Raw genomic sequence first — 22,428 nt, forward strand, 5'->3', positions numbered from 1 at the left:
CTACAATCAGTTTTTCTACCTACTGAAAGTGTATGAATACCACCAGCATCTTCAAATTTTTATTGCTCTGCAGAAACGTCCTCATCACTCCAGCACCAGAAGAGACCCTAAACCAAGTCCCTCATTTTACAGATAAAGAAATGCAGTCCAGAGGAAGGGACATGGTATTCCCAAGGTCAAAACACAAGTAACAAAGCTTGAACTAAAATATCTGATTGCTAATTCCTAGGCCAGTATATTGAAAACCTACATTCAAAATATCTGTTAGTTTTAGTCAAATCAGTCCAGGGATAGATACACAAAAATCAATTTTAGAACAATTCATATTGCACTAGAGTTGAGACCTCTCTTTTGTCACTAGGAAAATGTTATCCTAAACCTCACAGGGAAAAATTGACTTTTACAGTAAGTGATACGGAAATCAATGTTCATAGAAGAAACATCTCAGCAACATCCGAAAGAGGCAACATAAGCTTCTGACATCTATTTAATAGACCTGGCATCCAATACCTAAATTCTGAGAAGGCCAAAAATCACTGGAAAGAAGAATGTGCTAAGAGAGGAAGGGACAAAAGAGCAAATGAGATACTTGAACTTCCAATGAGAAAATAAATAATAAAATATGGTGAGAAAGACCACAATACAGTCTGTCTCAAAAAGAGGTAAGCAATTATAGAAATTGCAAAGGATGAGTAGAACAAAAAAGAAAAAGAAAATTAAAAAAATATATATTCATTTTGGGAGCAGCTAGGTGGTGCAGTGGATAAAGCAACAGCCCTGAATCCAGGAAGACCTGAGTTCAAATCTGGCCTCAGACATTTGACACTTACTAGCTGTGTGACCCTGGACAAGTCACTTAACTCCAACTGCCTCACCAAAAGAAAAAAAAATTCATTTCAAAACATATTTCAATGTTCCTTTAAAATTTTATAATATACAGCAAGTCCACATGATTTGCCTTCCTACTGGTGGTCAGTGAGTACAGAATGGGACTTTAAATGAGTCACCCCCATGCATTTTAAAAACCCAAGGAGTATAAGAATAAATAGCAACATCTGCAGACAAAGAATACACATGTCAGGCGGAAGTGACTCATCAAACAACAAGCATTTATTAAGCACCTACAATATGCTAGGCACTGTTTTAGGTACCTGGGAGAAAAGTACAAAGAATAAAAACCATCCCTACTCTTAAGGAACTTACATTCTAATAGAGAGAGGGCAAGTTAATATTTAAATATATACAGCATAAATATAAAGTGACTTCACATATACACAAAGTAGTTAAATGAAATACAGTATGGGAAGAAGGTGACTACCATTTATAGGATCAAAAAAGGTTTCATGCAGAAAATGGTGCTTTAGCCTGTTAGGAGGAAATGAATGTCCCCAAGCATGTGGGACAGTGCAGATGTACATGGAGATGGGACATGAAGTGTTGTTTTGAAAAATTACACTGAAGGGGATTAAACCTATTGGGCACTAACGGATGGGGAAAGAAGCATGGTTTGCTAATTACAGGGAGGGTATAAAAATGTTATCACTAGAAGTCTGACATGTTCACTCGAATTCTATGGAGATAAGACATGGAATCCATCATTTTAGCAACGTGGAGAGGGCAGCTGGAAGACATGGAAACAGGCAAGGTTGCTAAACTCTGACTGCTCTTTCAGTTTGATTTTGAAAATTTTATGTTTCCTCTGTCCAACACACAGAAATCACCCCCACTAGCTTTTAACTCTTCTATGTGATATGTTGATACACCACATAAAAACAAAACTGCTGATTTTCATTATTGGTGTCATCTGTTGCATAGTCAGCTTCAAATATTTTAAGAGAAAACTAATTTCAAAAATGTGAATAAAAAAACAACAACATTAAGAACTCCATTTTTAAATTATAAAATCTAAATCAAAACAAAGCAGGTCATTCAAGGACAAAATTATCCTTCTTTGGCTATTGAAGGTTAAGAGAATGACAGTCTCTGCTATTCTAGTTATAATTTATGACTGCAACAGAATCAGTGTTTTATTCCCATCCATTAAAAAAAAAAGCAGCACATCTGTTAAAACTTGAGTACAATGGTTGGCTTTACACAGCTCCAGGAAACGTAACTCAATAGTCTCCAAACTTCTACAAACCCGAGCCGATTTTAATGTAAAGGGATTTGAAAATTTAGTTCTCTAAAACATCTGCTAAGCTCTTGCTGGCCTAACACGTGCTATTCTTTCTACTTCTATCTGCCAACAAAAATATTTGGTTGCATGAAATACTAGAGCAAGCATGTGATCATGCTCTGCATCAGCCTTTATATACCACTAACCACCCTCAGGGTTGGAGCCCTTCATTTACCAATACAGAAAGCTTATGCAAAAAAAAAAAAAAAACAAAAACAAAAAACCAAACCAAACCCGAATTTTCATTTCATATGAGGGTTTTCAAAAGGAGGGCATTCACTGCTCCTTGAGGGCAGGGGCTGTCTTTTTTTCTTTATCTCTCTCTATTGCCAGTGCTTACTACAATGCCTGGCACATAGTAGACACTTAATGTTTGCTGCACTGAATAGCAGAATTATTTAAATATGCTCCTGAAAACTTTGTTGTGATTGGGGGAATTGGGAGACTGGGAAAGGGTGGCCAAACAGCTATCTGGCTACTTAGTAGAAGAATAGGCTACAAAGCAAGGAAGACGGCAAACTTACTGGCTCCTGTCCAGCTCAGTCCGCATCTGGAGAACTTGGTTCAGTTCTGAGCATTTTAGTAAGGATGCAGATAACATATAGGAAATCTAGAGGAACGTGACCAGAATGATGAGGGCCCTCAATTAGATTAGGTGGGTCTCCTTTGAAGGAAATCCAGATGTTTAAACTAAGGAAAAGAATACTAAGAAGGGATATGATTGCTAAAAGCTATGATCATACGAAAGAGAGATTAGGCTCATTCTGCATCGTCCCAGAGGACAGAATTAAGACTAAAGTAAAAGAGCACTGGGCCTAGGGTTAGGAAGACCTAAGGTCAAATCTGGTCTCAGACACATACTAGCTGTGTGAGCCTGGGCGAGTCTCATTGCCTCAGTTTCCTCATCTGTAAAAATGAGCTGGGGAAGGAAAAGCAAACTACTGCAAGGAAACTCTATGGACAGTATGGTCCACAGGGTCAAGAAGAATTGGATAGGACTGAATGGCCAAACAACAACAAAAGTTTTGCTGAGGCATATGGGTTCAGTAAAAGGAAGAACTTCCAGACATTTAGACCTATATCAAACTGCAATGAGCTACCCTAATAGGAAGTGAGTTTCTCCTTAATGAGGTTATTCAAGTAGAGGCTTCTTGGAATGTTAGAATATTGTAGAAGAAATTTGCTTTAGATAATGTTTGGGAGATAATAACCTCTGAGGTCCTTTCAACTATAGTTCAAAAGTAAATCACTTCTGTGTAATTTTCTAAAACAAAATAACAATGTCCATATTAACTTTTTTTAATCAAAAGAGAAAATTCAACAAATATTTAAATATCAACTCCAGAAATCTATCTGTTGGAGTCATCATGTTAACTAATAACAAGAGCAGGAGGTCAGCCAAAATACTGATTAGTCAGTAGGGGTCGCTGCATTTAGAATTAATTCATACAAGTTTCTTATTAGTGATTATTATACTGCAGGAGGCCACAATGGAAAAAGTAATTAATTTCAAAGTGATAATGCATTTACAGCAACAATTAGAAATGTATAACTGTAAAAGAGCAACATTTAAAAGACAGATTACATTTAATAAAGTTGCACAAGAACATCCAATTGTAAAATTACTGATCTGCAACAATATTCCTTAAAGAGGCACTTAAAATAGCCTGACTCCATGAAGGGTGACCTAATTACTGTAACTAAAATCACCCTCGTCACAGCAAGTCACAGCAAATTAAAAAAAAGGTTGATATTAGAATACTGCTGTTTAATACTTAAGAGAGGGAGCTGGGCCAGATAACCGGAGGCGAGGTGCCCTAGCACAGGATTCCATCCTGTTTAGCATTCCCTTGACCTTAGGAATGGAATGTAAGGAGTGTGGCAACACTCATATCAAGAAAAAGTGAATCTGAGGTTGCGTTTGTTCTGGGCCACAGATCATTACCTAATGCCAATCCACCCTTCTGGGTTGCTGGCATTGCTGTTAAGTCTATCATTCATCATAAGTGAAGGAATTAGAGTCCTGAGCAGGAATTCTAGTTTTTACTAAAAACACAAGTTGGTATAAACTTAAAGAAAGGTAACCCAAACACAAGCATGCAAAGCAAAAAGGATGTGTAGTGATGGTAAAAATATGACACAAGCATTTGGTGTCCTATTTCTTATAACAAAATGATGGAAATCTCAAATATAATCTTTGCAGTCAAATGTTAAAATATTCACTTCTAAATACATCTCAAAGAGAAAAGAAAAGAAACAAACTCTATCATTCCAGTGCACCCCTAAAATACAACACAAAGTATTTACCAAATTAAGAGGAAAATGGATAAGGATTAGATGGATTTTTTTTTCCTCCTTGTATCTATAGTGCCTAGCACAGAACATGGCACACCCTAGGTGCTTTCTGAATGAGTGAATGAGTGAACAGCTCCCTGAATAGCCTTACAATGCTGATGAAACCATACAATCTATTTTGATAGTGTTCATTAATTCCTATGCTCCCTGTGCTGCCAGTGAAGCAAGTGCTCCCCACATTTAAATATGGATTGTTCTCTCTAAAACTTCATTATCCAGAAATTTTCAAGAGAACAACTTTGTCTATTGTTTCCTGGATTCTTGTTAATACAATGAAGGATAGAGACTTTTTTTTTTTTGGACTGCCTCTTATTGTACCTTTAGTAAAAGGTCACTTAAAAATTTAGGCTTAACTGTGGATGGCAATGTTATTCTATTACCAGACCAATCTATTGAATAGATTGAAGAAGTAGGATTTCTTAATATCTGATTAAAAGCTTCCCAACTTTCTAACTCCTCTCCCAATGTTACCTCATCAATTTAATCTATGCATCTATGGAATAATTCTATTATTCAGGATATACAATGTTGTTACAGCTAAGATATCAGAAAATTGCCCCATCATATGATTACTATATAGGAAGACAATAGCAGAGGAAATTTTAATGTACATTTCTTTCATTTACCCCAAAATATGCAATAATAATACCTTATACAGAATAATTGAGATGTACCATAATACTAAGAATCAAGTAAGTGTTCTACCTATTTTTAGATGCTGGCAATCAAAATCAACAAAGACACCAAAAATCCCTTCCCTGATTTACAGAAATCTTCCAACTGCATTCATGTGAAAATTACAATATTCAGGCTATCTCTGCCATTTTCTAGAACTTAAACCAGCCTAGAAAATGAGACTAAAAATTATCTGGCCACATTTGTGTATGTTTTAAATCTGCTAAGCATACACACGATATACTGTCCATAAATTCAGCTTTTAAAAAAGGAGGATCTACCTCATAACAAGAGAGCACAAGTGCCAAGAAAACAGTAATATGCAATGATTTTCTTTCTATTACTAATAAAAGTCAGGGAAAATATTTAACATACAGTTAGTTCTTTATGTTTAGTTGTGAAACTCATACAAAGGAGTCAGTTCCACCATTTGATACTGTGATGGTTAAAAAAAATGAGAGACATAGTTTTTGGATAATTTAATCATTTTATAAATAAGATTGGAGTGTTATTAATAAAAGGATGTCTATGGCTATCTCTCTCAGACCAAAGACCCTTTTTGGTAGTGGGGAATTGGTTCATATACCCTCCCCCTATAGGAGGTCCATCACATAGAAAACAAATCTAATTGGTTAGCATCATTCAAATCCAATTGGTTGACATGGTTAGAGGTGGGTTATATTAAAATGAAATTTGGGGAGCTGTGCCTCAGGGCACTTGGGGAAGATGACATCACAGAAATTGTAACAACCCCTCCCCCCCCCCCCCCCCCCCCCCCCGCCACTCTAGCTTAATCAACTGGTTAAAGTTTCTATTTAGATATTGTTTAATCTCATCAGTCCTTCAGCAATCTGGACAAGAGGATCTATCTCCACCCAAGATTCTTTGTAAACTTGGGGTTGGATTTGACTCAGATGAGAAGATTTGATGGAATCTCTCAAGGAGAACTTGCCTTTGATTGGGGGGAGGGGGGTGGGGAAGGAGAAAAGACCAAGAAAGGGAGATCTCTAGATCCCCCCATGATATTGATTATTAATAATTATTTCTCACAATACAAACATATACCCTGTGCAATTATAAATAAATACCTGAATGTTACATATTTCTCTAGAAACCCAAAACACCTCAATAAAATGTTTAAGGGAAAAATGTCTCTATTACTGAATTGTCAATTATCTGAAACAATCTAAAATAAACAACCCCATACTCTTCCATCTTCGAATATTGCTGAACATATATTATTCAGTCATCTAAACAGTTCATGTTTGGCATGCCTAGTAAGCAAAACACCTCTCTTTCCAATGAAGAATTCTTTAGGAAAGGTTTATGCCCTTTAAAAGAAGAATTCAGAAAAGCCAATATGGTTTTCCAATTACAATAAAGGAATCACACCCCAGTGATATTTGTACAGTCAAAAACAATCTATGTTTTTCATCTCAACACAAAACGGAAATTTAGCAAGCATCCTATGCATCAAACCAGATTTGCAAAATGTTTGAATAAGGCATATAACAATTAAAAATTAAATTAAAAAATTAAAACTTAAAAATTAAAAAAATTAAAAATTAAAGATTAAATTAAAAAGGAATATTATGTAATTTCCATTAAAATGTCCAGCTATACTTATAACAACATTTAAAGGCCATATATTGCAAACCAACAGTTTTACTGGCCTTAGAGTGACAGGTTTAATCTGAAATGTATCTAAATTTGTTCCCAGATGCTATCATATTACAATCATGTGCCTGACAGTGTGATTACTGTTAAAGTTATACTTATCATTAGGAGATGCAAAAGGTCAATGAATATATGCACATCTGGATTTCTGGAGCTTCATGCCCATGATGTTAAAATTGATGATGTATAGTACAGTAGAAGTTGGTCACTTACCATGGATTTGGTGAAAGGCCGGGCCAAGGTAAACAGTAGGGTATACACCCACCAGTTGTGATGAAGGGATGAGTACATCATATTTCCAGGATGCACAGCATTAGATGTGACTCCACGGGGAGACAAGCGGCAGTGAAGCTCATTAGAGAATAGTATATTGCAGAGCTTGGAACGGTTGTATGCTAACATGGCCCAGTACTCTTCCTTAGATGGAGAAAGCAGGCTCAAATCAAGTTTGCCTGAGGAATCATTAATATCAGTAAACCTGAAAGAAGAGTTAAACAACAATTTGGCAATTTTGATAGAAGCACCATGGACTTTTAAAAACACATGTTAAAATACATGTATAGACTAGTCAGCTACAAAAGTGAAAGGAATAGGTATGTTCTCAGTATCAATCGTGAGATCAGACGGTTGTATTTAATTCTTTTGGGGAAATATACTTTAAGAGAGAAGGACTTTTCTTTTTAAAAGAAAGTCTTGTGTCCAAAACTGTATTACAAAAGTTAAAATAAAATAAAAATTATTCAGATGAATGAAAAAGTATTATGGTGTAATAAGAGTTAAAAGATTACAACAAACCATGATGTCATGAAAAAAAGTTAGATACAAAACCAAGGGTGTGCTGGTGGAATCTCAGCCTGACATGTGTATGGGGGGGGGGGGAGGGGGAGGTGACTGTTAAATTTTCATTATGAACATTTACATCTTAGAAATTGGCAAACACTACAGGACTTGATTTATTGTAGTGTTGATTGTCTAGAATTAAGAAAATCGTTGAGAAAACGTTAATACTGATTAAATTTTAAAGTGCGTTGTGAATTTTCACATATTTGGTTGTTTAATATTTACTAACACACCCCAGCAAAAGACATGGGCTGTCGTCCTAATTTTTTCAACTACCAACTACTTGATCAAAAGCAAATCAATTCACCCCTCTGAGATTCATTTTCCTCCTCTTAAAAATGAGGGTATTGCTACTTGCCATACCGTCCTTTCAGAGAAACTAGGATTTAGATTTAGAAAAGACCTTAAAGATCATTAGGCATAACCCTCCATAGCCCTCATTTTACACAGAAGACTGAGGCCCAGACAAATCACATGATTACCTTAGGTCACAAAGAAAGTGTCAGTCTAGATTCAAATTAGGGTCCTCCAACTTTGAATCTGTAGTTCTTTCCACAGCATTATGGAATAATCTCACAAAGTTAGGAAATAAAATTTTCAAATTATAATATTCTATAGTGATTGGAACCACTGTTACTCTTATGATAAAAAAATCCAGAATCTCCAACAAAATAATTTAAATTGAAAAACTGAACCCAATCACATCCAAAGATCTGATAGATTCTTCATAATTGATAATTGATATAAAACCATCTTTCACATGTCCAGGAAATGTTTTTTTCAAACCATGAACAAGAAGTTCAAGGATAATTAAATTAAATGAAAAAGAATATTAAATGAATGTAGTTTTGGAAGGAAAAAGATATTACATTCCTAACCTTTGACTGGGTTACTTTGGATTATTTTATCCAGGACTACAGCACTGTATATTTTAGTTTGAGCATCCAAGTAAATAGAGATGAGTCTTGCTGCCTTGTAGACTCTTTTTGAGATTAAAAATTAATGATTATAAAGGGGTTAGACCCTTGGTAACTTGCCATCAATAGTCTTATGCATTTAAAAGATAAATGTAAACAAAGCCCAAATGAGTTCTGGCAGAGTATAATGTTCTTAAGTACCCCCATGGCAGGATGGGACACAAATCAAAGTAACTAGTTGATGTTTTATAATTGGGTCTGACAGAGTCATTAAACACCAGCTGTTTGTTTCTTTTCTCTGCCACCCCCCCTTTTAATAACAACAAAGTACAGAAGGTCCTAAAGAAATTTACACTAACAAAAGGAATTTCTGGGATGGTCTAGGCTCTGTTAAGAGCTCCTTCCAATCTGGATTTATAAAATTAAAATTGCCTTTGTAGAGCAAAGCAAGAACATTTTCACTTTATGCACAAGTGTTATCTAGAGCATTATTCTTGAAATCCAAAACAAAACATAATGAATGTGAAAAAAACATTTTCCTAGGACACAAGTATTTTTGGAGATGAACATGCCAAGTTGTGGCAGAAGAATAATAAATGTATTTGAAGACTGAAATAAGCATTTTCTAGAACTTGGTTCAAGAAATCTCTTATGATATGAAATAATCTGGTAGCTCTGTAGGAAGGAAGGTCAAAATCAGAAACTTTATCAGTTCTCCAGGACTTCAAGAGTTCAATTCGATGTAGCAAGCATTTACTAAACATATGTCTCTGCCATGCACTGTGCTAGGCCCAATGATAGCCAAATAAACATGAAAAACACCCTGAACTCAAGGAACTTTCATTCTACTGAATTTAATGCCAACTCTCTGGCTTTCTGACTCCATGTCCAAAATCTTTAGGAAACAATTGTACTTCTTTACCTAGTCACCCAAAGACAGGATCCTAAGTGAATAAAGCCAAATTATTCTACCTAAGTATATCCAAGGATTAAAGAGAACAAAAGCCATAGAGTTGGTAAGGACCTCAGGTATCATCTAGTCCAACCTCCTCTTTAAAAGATGAGAAAAATGAAATTTAGAGACAATAAGTGATTTGACCAAAGGCACAAAGTTAGTGGCAAGAGCTAAGAATCAAAACTAGATTTCTATAGCACTAGTCAAGGGTTCTGGGAGAATTACAAATTCTGTTTTCCAGGCCTGCCAACTTAACTACTGGCTTAGCATTAAGGGGTTAATGCTAAGAAGATCTAAACACAAAATTGCAAAATCAACTATTATTTTATAAGTCTCTAAGTTCTCCATGGGGCAATGCATTTCCTAATCTCTTCTGACTTCAGACAAATTTCATTACTTTGCTCTCTAAGCACAATTTAAACCCTTCACTTTATTGGGTAAATAGGACAGTGATATGTAAATTTTGTGAAGATGATAAAACCCTTCCTGCTCCCTGATATGGAAATAAAAGTTAAATAATGCAATAACAAAACATGATTCACCCAGTCTAGGCCTCCCCCGATTGATCCTAAACTGAAGGTGGTAAGAATTCGAGCTAACATATAATTCGAGCTGTCGGTATGTTAGAGTTCATTTCTCTTATCTTATGAGCAGTTCCCTCATTTATGATCTACTGACTCACTCTTTCTCTCTCTCTCTTTTGTGAGGGGCAATGGGGGTTAAGTGACTTGCCCAGGGTCACACAGCTAATAAGTTTCAAGTGTCTGAGACCGAATTTGAACTCAGATACTCCTGACTCCAGGGCTGGTGCTCTATTCATTGTGCCACCTAGATGTCCTTGATCTACTGATCTCTTACCACTGTGTAACTTTGGGTAAGTCATGTAAACTCCTAACCATTTCCTCAATTGTAAAAGGATGTCACTGGACTGTATTATCTCTTTCTAGCTCCATACACTATGATCCTTTACCATCAATAAACATCAATATCTATGACAACCATCAAATAAGACATGATGTCGTATAATGGGATATAATCTGAATTTAGGATCAAGTTTCATGGCCTCTGAGGCTTACTTTTATAGTATTTTAGCCTCTTCATCTTAGAAAAATCACTTCAGCCATAGAATTTACCCTCAGCAGTAGCACCTCCTTTTTACTGGACGGACTCTGCCAGGCCCTCTACTGAAGGAGGTGCCCCATTAAATCATGTCCTTATTCCTCTTGCGGCTGCTGTACTCCTGGACTTTCTTTACCATGCACCTCATGTAGGATGCTCCCACCCCTTTCAGCTTCCTAGTAGACGTCATCTTCCCCCATTAGAATTTAAGAAGGAGTAGAAGGAACAAAAGGAGGAGAAGCAGCTTTTCTATGCCTGCAAGATAAATCAGGCTTCCCCAAAGACAATATGGTCAACCTTGCAGTTCCAAAGTTAATAAAGCAACTTGGGAAGAACTATATGATATCTGCATCTCTCTACCTGGTTAAAAAATGCCTATCGAACTTCCATGATTCTAGCCTATAACCAAGAGGGTCAGGTAAAGGCCTCTGATTCTTGAGTTGCTGGTTAAATCTGATTTTAGAGGAGATATTATCTTATTTCGATTTACTTGTCCTATGTACACCTTTCCTTTTGTCATTATAGCCTTCTAAAGCATCAGAATAAATAATTGTGTTGAATCCTAGGTGGACAAAAGCAAGCCTTTTCAAAGTGACAGCGCTGAATTTGTCTCCAAATATGGTGTGTTTCTTAACACAGCTGTAGCTAGCGATTAGATGAATTTTCAGCCAGTGCTATTTTCCATTCTAATTGTTATCTGAATATTTTTCACAGGAACATAAGCTTCTCATTTTAATATCAAGTCCTTAAGATATCCAGAAACTCAATTCACTTGCAATGATTTCTGAAAAGTCACTAAAATATAGTGAACAACTTGGGAAGGCTAATAAATATTTTGCCTCAGGGCAGTTGAGTATAATATTTTCTGCAAACATAGTACTTTATTTTTCCCCTAACAGGGGGTCTTGACTCCAACGAAGAGATTCAGCCAAGGTTTATATAGATAATTAGATATCAACACTTCCATTTTACAACATGGTTTAAGGCTCTGGGTTCTCAAGTCATTGAATAAGTACTTTCACAGAATCAGACTCAGTATATATACTTTTTCTTGATAGCTGGTGAAGTGTGTGGAGGAAGGGAGAGGAGGGAGGGAGGGAAGTGAAAGGGAAGGGAGACAGAGGCACAGAGAACAGATTTAACTGACATTTTTTTAAAGTGCATGAATATGTAGCCTAATGACCTTAACTAGGTCAAGACATCAGTCAAAATGATGCTACAGAAGATAAAGTCCTACGAACAATGTCACAAATGCTATTAATAGACAATCAGCTAAATACAGTTGCAACCTAATCTGTGACATCATGATGGAGTGTAATTATAATGCTCCAGAAAAAGCCCTGTCCTAAGAATCAGAAGTTGAAGTTCAAGCTTGGGTACTTTAGCTATAAGCGATGCAGGACCACTGACAAGTGAACACATCTTTCTGAGCTTCAGATTTTCCTTCTTTAAAACAAGGGTAAGAATACTGACTACCTGACACAGGTAAATCCTCAAAGCAGTGTAGAGATGTAAACTCCTGAGATTATAATATAATAATGACATCATTACTAAAGACCACTGATCAGAGCAATATTAAGCATACTGGTATACGGGAATAGGGGGAGACAGAAATCAAAATGGTAAATTAAAGTGAATCATTATATGGAGGTGCTTCTGGCCACATATTCCTTCTACAAATATTAGCTGAGCTAATTTGTAAACCAAGGATAATTCTCTAAGTTCCTCAACTGTAAAAAATTAAGATTTGGATCTTCAAGGTAGGAAAGAAAGAGATACATTGTAGTTAAGGAAAGAACAAAGATGTCGTGTGAAATACCATTTGAGATACAAATTTACAAAGGGAAGCAAGCAGCTGACAATTCAACATAATCTCCCATTAAATAACAGCTCATTTAAACATATCCCATTGTGCCCTCCACATCTGGCAAGTGATTGGAGTTGGCAGATTTATTTCCAGAGCTATCTGGCCTGCCCCACAGTAGCCTCCCTCATTTTGGAGCAAGGCTATTCTACTTTCTTGAACAAACCTGGTGTGATTCACAAAGATAAGGATGTACAGATTTTGTTACCACCTAATTATTAGATGTTTCATGTCTTTTAACACGAGGGAGGATTATTACCAGCATTTTCTCCCACTTCTTTCATTTCAGCCGTCATAAATTTTAAATGGCAAAAGTAAATCTAGCTGCAATGTGTCATTTATACCCTAAGCCCCTGTGTTTGGGAGTGATAAAGGTTTCAGTCTAACCCTTGGCTGGTCTCTCTCTTCCAAGTCCCAAGGGTTACATTTTATGGAAACATGATTAAAAAAATAAGCTTCATTCTGGGTCACTAAAACATTTCAGGACTTAAGAAAGAAGGAGGTGGGGGGGGGGGAGAGGAGAGAACTGGAACAATTTTTTCCCCAGTTGCTCTACTGAAGGTAAAAGCTCTTCTTAGCCACTGGGAAAATGTGAAACAGAACTCTCCCAAGTATTTCTTCAATTGAACTTCACCTGTTAACTCTTTTGTCAGTATGAATGGATTTAGACAAATAGGGGTTTATGCAATCCAAGAAACAAACATGTTCAAATTACGATGAAATTTTCAAGCGCCTTTTTTAGTTCATTGCATATTCTCCTAATGGTAATAGGAAAGAAGTGCCATCTGATGTTTTAATTGAAATTTTAACCAAAAGAGGCAGGGCCAGATTTCTAATATGTTCTAACTACAGTACTTCCCTTTCTACAATTACACAGCTAATGTCTGCATTGAATTCCCTAATTTCTCATTATAAAACAATTGGATTTCATCTAGCAGTATTTAATTGCATTGTTTCTCCTGCTAGAATAACTGCACATTCTTCTTGGTAGGATGTTGAAGTTGTTGAATGACAAATCAATAAAGGTCATGCCATTCAGATTTAATCAATTATTATTCCATCTCTAAGTAAAATCAATGAGAGACCTGAAATGTAGTAAGAAAAAAAAAACTGGATTCCTACAAACACTGGCCAAGACAAAAAGGGGAAAAAACTTGATATGTCAGCTAAAGATCACTAAATTAAGGTCCACTAAAAACTGTATCCAATGCCTCATCATTGTATGAAAGGGAACCTGTGTCTTAGAGGTGAGTCCGATGCAGTAGAAGACATGACAGGTCCTACTATACTGGAAACACATGAATCTTATAATAAGTCAGGCAGGGGTTTCAATCTGTATCAAAGGAACATACGTAGAACAAAGATTTGTGGCTCTTTTGAAAGCAAAGAAGTTAAAGAACATTTGGGCATTTGCACATGCTTTTCACAAGGAAGGAAAACCCCACTGTGTGGAAAGAAAAGTACAAAGCACCTTCCAATTCATGTAGGGGTGAAAGCGAACAGAGGATTCAACAAAACCTACCTGTGAGATTCTGAAGAGACAACAACAACACGAGCCGGAGCCGAGCGACACAGCACATCCTGAAGGAGCTGGACAAGATAAAAATGTCCCAAGTGATTCACTTGAAAGGTGGTCTCGAGATGGTCTTTTGTGAGGCTCCAGGGAAGGGCAAAGACAGCAGCATTACAGACCAACACATGTAGAAACCTGAAAAATAAGAGTTAACACTACTGACATTGGGCATACGGGTGGGGAAATAGACCTGAGCATTTGTCATTGAATTGGTTAAATTGATAATTTCTTTTATGATCACCATTAACTCATTCTTAACCATCTGACCACAAAAAGGATTAATCAAACAAAGCAGTACCAAAGATAGTGATAGGTATTGGACCTATGATTTCAATCATTTAGAGAACTTACAAGTACAGAAACTTTCTCTCCCACTGCAGTTTAGCACCTCCTGAGCAACATAGAAATTTTTTATTTTTGTTTTTGACCCAATGATTTTGCTTCTAAACATATACTCCAATGAGGTCAATGACAAAAAATGGTGAGGAAACAGTTCCATAGATGCTAAAGTATTTATATAAGACTTTTTATAGTAGTAAAGAACTGGAATCAGGAGATGTACATTTACTTTGGGTAAATAAGTTGTGGTACATGAATTTAATGGAATATTACTGTCAGGAGAAACAACAAATATGACGAATACAGAGATAAAAGAGAAGACATAAGAATTCATGCTAAGTGAAGTATGATGAACCAAGAAAACAAAAGACAATATAAATACAAAGAAGAACAGGAATAAAACAGTAACAATGCTATATTACAATTAACATGAATGACTTCAAAAGTTGAAATGTGGGCAATCTGCTTCTTTGCAGATTTTAGGGCTGATGGATGTGGAATGTTGCATATATAGTGTCAGACATTTTTTTCAATATACTGGTTAGATTTATTGACATCTCTCTCTCTCTCTCCTTCCTTCCTTCCTTCCTTCCCTCCCTCCCTCCCTCTCCTTTGATTAAAGTGATCTCCTAGGAAGAAAGGAGAGGAAAATGCACTGGAAAATGTAGAAAACATAAAAAAGGAAAGCAATAACAAGAAAAATTAATTTAAAAATAATTACAAATGATGACAGAATCTCTGAATCAAAAGGCACCTCTGTAACCAGCTAGTTCAACTCACAACAAAGGCAAGAATTTCACAGAATTTAAAAATTTCAGGGATGATAAGGACCTCAGAGGCCCTCTAATCTATCCCTATTTGAAGAAGAATCTCCTCTACACCCTAACAGTTGAGTTGCCTGGTTTAAAGACCTCACATGGCACAATTTCAAATAAGGAGAGGATGTCTTGTCCTCTAGAGGCATTCATTTTTAAAGATTAGGTTAAAATCTACATAAAATAGTAAAGCATTTAGGTAATATGTACTGGGAAACTAAAATAGATGTTTCCTGTGGAATTAATGAATGGTCTTTTCATTCTTTCCTTTGTTACAGTATTTTTTTTATGGAAATGTTTTATACATCTGTTGAAATACTATGTCCTTTCAGGGCACCAAAGCTTCAGACTTTCAGATGTTTAAAGGGAATAAAAGAATAATTCATTCAAAATGCAAATCTCATGGCCATGTCGTTATGTGGGTTGTATTGAAACTGTCTCCTAAGTCTTAATCTGCTTTTTTTTTTTTAATAGCACCTTCCTAAAGACTTAAAATGAAAATGATTTGGAATATTCTTCAAAGTCTTCTTCAAATTCTTCAAATATGGTACCATTAAAACGGAAAGTGAATAAGGAACTGGTATATGCTTATAAAGATAAGCTTATCCAAACTACTGTTACTAACTGGTTCTGTGTAGTTCTACATCAGAGTGATGTTACAAGGGACAGTTCCACTGGAATGTTTATATACACTCAATATGCAATATGATTGTCAGGGGACTAATATCGGGGTAATTAACATTTCTGGGGCTCAATCTCTAGCTCAGATAACTGGGGACCAAGTGATCTGAGTATTGCCTGATAAGCCAAAAACCATGAAATATTTTCTTTTTTTCAGAAAATTTACTTAATCATATTTTATTTTTTCCCCAATTACATGTAAAGATGGTTTTCAACATTCCTTTTTGTAAGATTTTGGGTTCCAAATTTTTCTCCCTCTCTCCTCTCCTTCCCTAAGACAGCAAGCAATCTGAAATAGGTTATACAATGACATGAAAATTGGAGGAAAGAATGTGAAGGGGTAGATTATGTCCCTGAATGTAAGAGGGCTCACGTCTGTCTTAAGTTTGTTGTCTTGACTGGTAACTGGGGATACAGGAAGAGCTATGAAATTAACCCTTGATTATTTATGAATGATTGAGTGAAGTACAGGTGAGGGAATAGAATCAGGGTGGGGTAATTTTGAGAATGAGAGTGATAGAGGAAGGAGTGTGTGTAACAAAAGACAGTGATGTGATCACATGGAAGCTAGGAATCTGTGGCAGTGGTGTGGGAATTTCTGCGTTTAGATGCATAAAATATGCTACTAAGGTAGAGAACCTCAGATGAGGTGGATTTACTAAGGAAAACCTTAGCTAACCAGTAAAATAGTCTGTAAGTTGGATACTAGTGTTCTACCCATGGAACATTTACAGCATTTTTAGATGAAGGAGAGAGGCCTCAAATAATACCATGTCTGAACAGCACATTTGCCTCTACATTATATAGACAGTGCGTGTCACTGGGGAGTAAGGCAGAGAAGATAGGACAGGTGGATCCAGAGCTTAAAGGGTGATTAAAAGCAATGAGAATGGGTAAGTGAGCCCATAAAACAAGATCATAGTCAGATCTGCATGTAATATATGTGATATTACTGAGAAATGACAAAGGGTAGAAGAAGAAGAATAAATAACATTTAAATAATGATGTAAGGTTTGCAAAACACTTTACATAGTGATTTGATTTGATTCTTACAAAAGCACTGTGAGGTCAGCACTACAGGTATTATATATATAGACAGGTATGCCTATGCATAATAAACCCAGAATTCCTTACGACTAAGATATTCTCAGATTTAAATTCAGAACTGATGGTTTGAAATACAAAAATTATTCTTTGTAATTATTGTTGAATCATAACCAGATATAGAAAAATGTATATAATATACATACATACATACACACATATAAATACATATATATATATTTATATTTATAATCAGTAGCTAGGAGTTTGCATTCATTGAGAACCAGGGCAGTAGAATAATTGGGAAAATGTGAATTTCAGGGTCTTCTGAAATAGGTTCACTTCAGAGGATGGGGAAAGGCTCAAGACACTCTTGGGTGCATCTATCTATTGAATCCCCCAAAATGGTCATTGCCACCTACCTCTTCGGTGCAGTCTGAGCTGACAGAACAGTTATCTGATGTATAAAATAATCCCAGAGTAATCAAATGATATAAATATTGTCATGCAATTTCTCTGGAATTGTACAGTTAGGGCATGAAAAAAGGGCTTGCCTAACTCTCTGGGTCTACCTTCTGTCAAGGCAATCATTGTAGAAGGGTAAGCTGACTTAATGCCAGTTCAAAGAGCTCTCCTGGGCTCTACCTGCTTTTAGAAGACGCCTAGAGGCAGTATCAGAGTAGGAGAGGCCAAGGCTCTCATTAAGAATTTGGACAGAAGTTACTACCTTTTTGTTCTCACAGTTCACCTTCCTGATTGAGGTAACAGTCATGCAATTTGTATCTAGGAGTTCACATTCCTAGAAAAGCAGGGACATGTAAATTAACTTGAAAAATAGAAGAGTAAGTACAATACAAATGTCGCTTATATGGATTTTTTTATTCTTCTTGTTTTTCTATGCTTATCTACGCAATATGATTTTTCACTCTTCCTATTTTATTTTATTTTGCTGCCTTTTACTCACTCTTATTTTGGTTAGAATGGCTTCCTTAGCTGTTTCTCTTTCCCCCTCTGCCTCATGACTTCCCTCAAGACTCAACTCAAACACCACCTTGGGCAGGGGGTTTTCCTAATCCTACCCCCCACCCCTCACCCACCCCCAACCCTCAACAGACAGCAGATTCTAAAGCCTTACCCTCAAAGGTCATCTTGCATATACATTGTATATATCTTATTTGTATCTGTTAATTTACATGTTGTCTTTTATTCCCAACAGGTTTAGCAAAACATTTAGCACATAGTAAGCACTTCATAAATGTTTGTTGATTTGATAAAAAGAATAAATCTCTTAGAAGTTGTGAGGGGGGGACCCTACTCAGAAAACCTTAATGTCTCTGACTGTTAACTGTCATTTTGACCCAAAGGTATATCCAGAATACACAGGGCATGAAATAAAATTGATGCAAGAGACAGAAGCCCGGCAACATAAAGCCCTGGATGACCCTGGAGTCTCTCCTTTCTCTCCAAATTCTTATATCCATCATTAATATTAATTGGATAACACCAGAGGCAAAATATGTTCCCTCTACCTAAAAGCTGTCACCCTACTCCATTAAAAACAGGAGACAAGAATAGGAAATTGTATAATGCCTGCCTTCTTTTAATTGTGAAGTCACTTAATTGGCTTGTACTTTTGCTTCATTTTAATGAGGATTTTATTATTCTAATGGAGTTTTTGGTAAGGTTTTTTTTTTTAACTAAAAGCCATCACAATTCCAAAGGCTTGAAGATGATGAATATTTACAGAGTATCAAAAGGGATTTCAAACTACAAAGGCAAGCTGAACATAAAAATAATATCATTTCAAATCAAATGCCATTAATCAGCACATTTTTGTGATTTATTAGTCTTCTGTCCCCTAGCCTTCCTTGGTTTTCAGTTTTAAAAATAATTTATCAAGTACTTTAAACAACAATTAAAAACAATAATTAAACATACATTGTGCTTCTCTATCTGTAATGGCTGATTTCTTACTCCTTTTCATGATCTGTGTTTGAAGATCATAAGTTTAGAGCTGGAAAGGTCTTTAGAAATAATCAAATCCAACCTCTTTGTTTCATATATGACAACACTGAGGTCCAGAGAGTCAGTGACTGTCCCAAAGTCACCTTTTTCATTCTCTCTTTCTCGATCTCAGTATTTTTGTATCTGTTGTTTTCTTTTTCATTGTCTTTGCGTGGACAATCCTAGTTCTGGTTCTACTGCACTCAATTCACATTCCATCACAAATCTTTTTTTCAGGTTGTCCTTATTTATAAAATATTTACAACTTTTAACCTTCACAAATGTGCTACTTCAATGCTTCACCAAAGCAGGGAGATAACTCTGGGTCCTTCAAGGCTATGCTAGCAGATTATATCTGGCAGGTTCTTTGCCATGCTGATAAAATTTCTAGTGAGGTCTTGGCAACAGACCCACTGGCTTGTGCAAAACCCAGCCTGGATAAATACAGAGAATTTCATTACCAAATAAAGAATTATTTGGCCATGACAATCTAAAAAATAAAAATCAACCATTAGACCTCTGCAATTCCCTTATCCTTTGCAATAACTGTTGTAAAAAGAAGGGAGTATATTAAAAATAACTATTAATATTCTAACGATACTATCTCCCCACCTCAAATCAACATGATGACATACAATTGGAGGAACTGAATCACATTAACAGTGACACTCATAAGGAGTAAAGAATTTGCAATGAAAGGGAAGATTTGTAGAAGTTCTCTATGGAAAGACAAAGAAGTCAGCAGAGTTGGTTTCATCATGAACTCAAAGGAAACAAGAAACATCATTTCATCTTCTCCTTGCAGAGCCTATTATAAGTTTTAAAAAAAAAAAGACAACCAAAGAACAAATACTGATGTGTTAACATGTGTTATATACGATGAAGTGGTAGAGAAATTTTACAAAAAAATTGATTTTTTTAAATCTCTCAGATTGAGTACATACATTCATACTTAGCACTTTAGCAGAACACATCATTCCTCATGTTTTACTGAGAAAATCGAGATCATCTGCCTCAAACTCTCTCTTCTTCACTGCTCTAAAACTTAAAACCCCTTGACATCCCCTATTAGGGTGCCCTTTACTCCATTTTCTTATGAAGAGATGACTTTCTCCTGTTCAAGAGCACTGCTCTGCTTTTCCCATTGATCCCATTCCATCTCATCTCCTCTGGCAGACTGCCCCCACAATCATTTCTCCTCTTTCCCTAAGCTTAAATGTCTCCTAATTCACTGACTCATTTCCTACTTCATACTATCTATAAACATACCCAGGTATAGCCTGTCCTTTAAAAAAAAAATCCACTCATTTGACCCTACCATTCTTTCAAGCTGTCTTCCTATAGCACTCCTTCCTTTCACAAAGCCCCAGAAAAAAGTTGCCTACATATATTGCCTCTACTTTTTCTCCTCTTGATTATCTTTCAATCATTTACAATCCAACTTCCAACATTATTATCATTTAACTCCTAAGATAACCTGTTATCTTAATTGTCAAATATGATGACCTCCCTTGAAGGCTATTTTTGTAGATCTCTCTCTCTCTCTCTCTCTCTCTCTCTCTCATCTAGGACTGCTGACCACTGTTTCCACCTTGATTCTCTAAGTAATGGGTTTTCATGACAGCTCTCTTTCTTGGTATTCATATCTGTTTGACCATTTCTTCTCAGAGATCTTTACTGGATCACTATCTATATTCTGCCTACTAACCATAAGTATTCCACAAAGTTCTCTCCTGAACCTTCTTCTCTGTATATACATGTTCATATTCACCTCATCAACATGTCATGGGTTAAGTTTTCATCTCTTCCCAAAAGAATGTAGAATCTACATATGTAGCCATATGTAGTTTTGGTTTCTGTCCTGAGTTCTAGTGCCATACCACAAAATAAATACTGGACACTTCAATGTGGATATCCCAAAGATATAAGAAACTCAGCATGTTGAAAACGAATTTCATTATCATTCTTCCAAAACTCAACTTTTTTTCTGAACATCTCTATTTCTGTTGATAGCACCAATATCCTTCCAGCCATGCAGATTTCCAAATTCAAAGTCATCCTCAGCTCCTCATTCTCCCTCACTTACAATATGTACTCAGTGCCAAGTCTTGTCATTTCCACCAAGAAAAGAGCTCTTATAATTGGTCTTTATCTCTCTACTCACACAACCATAAATGTAACTCAGACCCTTATCACCTCCAGTGGTCTCCAAACTGGGGTCATGACCCTGTGAAGAGAAATTGCCTAACCAATGAACTGGAGGCTAGAAAGGTGGGCTGCATCCATTCTACACTATAGTCAATTTGGGGGCTTATCTATGAAGCAATCTGTCCTTGCCTAACTTCCCTAGCTGCTAGTACATCGTGATACCAAATTACCATTAATTTACTCTGCACATGTTTTACATACCTTAATTGTGCATTTTGTATATACTTAAATGTGGACATGTAGTCCCTGAATAAAATGCTAGCTCCATGAGGCCAAAATTGTTTCTTTTATGTCTTTGTGTCCCCAGAACCTCACAATGCCTACCATATTAGGACCCTCAAAATACTTTCTGAATAACTGATTGATTGCAAAGTTGGCATAATGAAAGAATGACGGGAAAAGGTGGATAATATCATCCAAGTCTAAAAAAGAAAACAGGACAAATCGTTATAGAATTCATAGAAAACTCATGCCTTTATACTATGAATAGTAAATTTTAAAAGAAACTTAGAAGGTGCTAAACATGATGAGTACCAAATAAAATCATAAAAATGAAATTTTTTTGTATCTTAATAAGAGAAAGAATTGCTGATTATAAACCTAGGAGATATTTCTGAATTAGCTGTATGTATATAGCTAGAGCATCAACTTCTTTGATTTCAAAAGATGAAAATCAATAACAAATGAATATACAAGGATAAAAATAAGACATGGAATATAGTAGTAGCAGCTCTAATCTAACCTTTCAATAAACCTATTTACAAGAAAAATCAGGAATTGACATAAGAAAAAATATTAAATTGGGATAATTATCAGGTCCTATAAAATTGTAACTACGGTAGTCACTATGGTATAGAGGTAGTTAAGACAGAAGACTGGGGTGGTTAAGGGGGAATAATTTTGTTCTACTTTGACAAGAGACAAGAGTAAAATGGAAAGGAAGAGGGAAAGGAATACATTAGAAAAAAAAAGGAACGAGGAACAAAACTTATTATGTCCCATAATTGGAATAGTTTAGAAAAATATATAGATGCATGGAGAAAGCAGTAGCAGGCATCATAGGAATCTTAATATTACCTGATTCAGAAAAAAGATGATTCCATATCTACAAATATGTATGTACACACATTCACACTCATAAAGGGTTTGGTTTAATAATGCATTAAGGTCAATAGGGAAACAGAAA

At 35.9% G+C, this 22,428-nt stretch overlaps 1 protein-coding gene across 1 annotated transcript in view; it reads right to left on the reverse strand.

Moving 5' to 3' along the window:
• Positions 1 to 22,428, reverse strand: part of WWOX (WW domain containing oxidoreductase) — a 1,201,502-nt gene that overhangs the window by 783,713 nt on the left and 395,361 nt on the right. The window contains exons 7-8 of the mRNA XM_043984741.1: positions 14,101 to 14,286; positions 7,097 to 7,361 (exon numbers count right to left, since the gene is read on the reverse strand). Of these exons, the coding sequence (XP_043840676.1) occupies positions 7,097 to 7,361; positions 14,101 to 14,286 (451 nt within the window). The remainder of the gene's footprint in view (positions 1 to 7,096; positions 7,362 to 14,100; positions 14,287 to 22,428) is intronic.

The sequence above is a fragment of the Dromiciops gliroides genome, chromosome 2, assembly GCF_019393635.1.
Source record: "Dromiciops gliroides isolate mDroGli1 chromosome 2, mDroGli1.pri, whole genome shotgun sequence".
In the NCBI taxonomy this organism is placed as follows: Eukaryota; Metazoa; Chordata; class Mammalia; order Microbiotheria; family Microbiotheriidae; genus Dromiciops; species Dromiciops gliroides.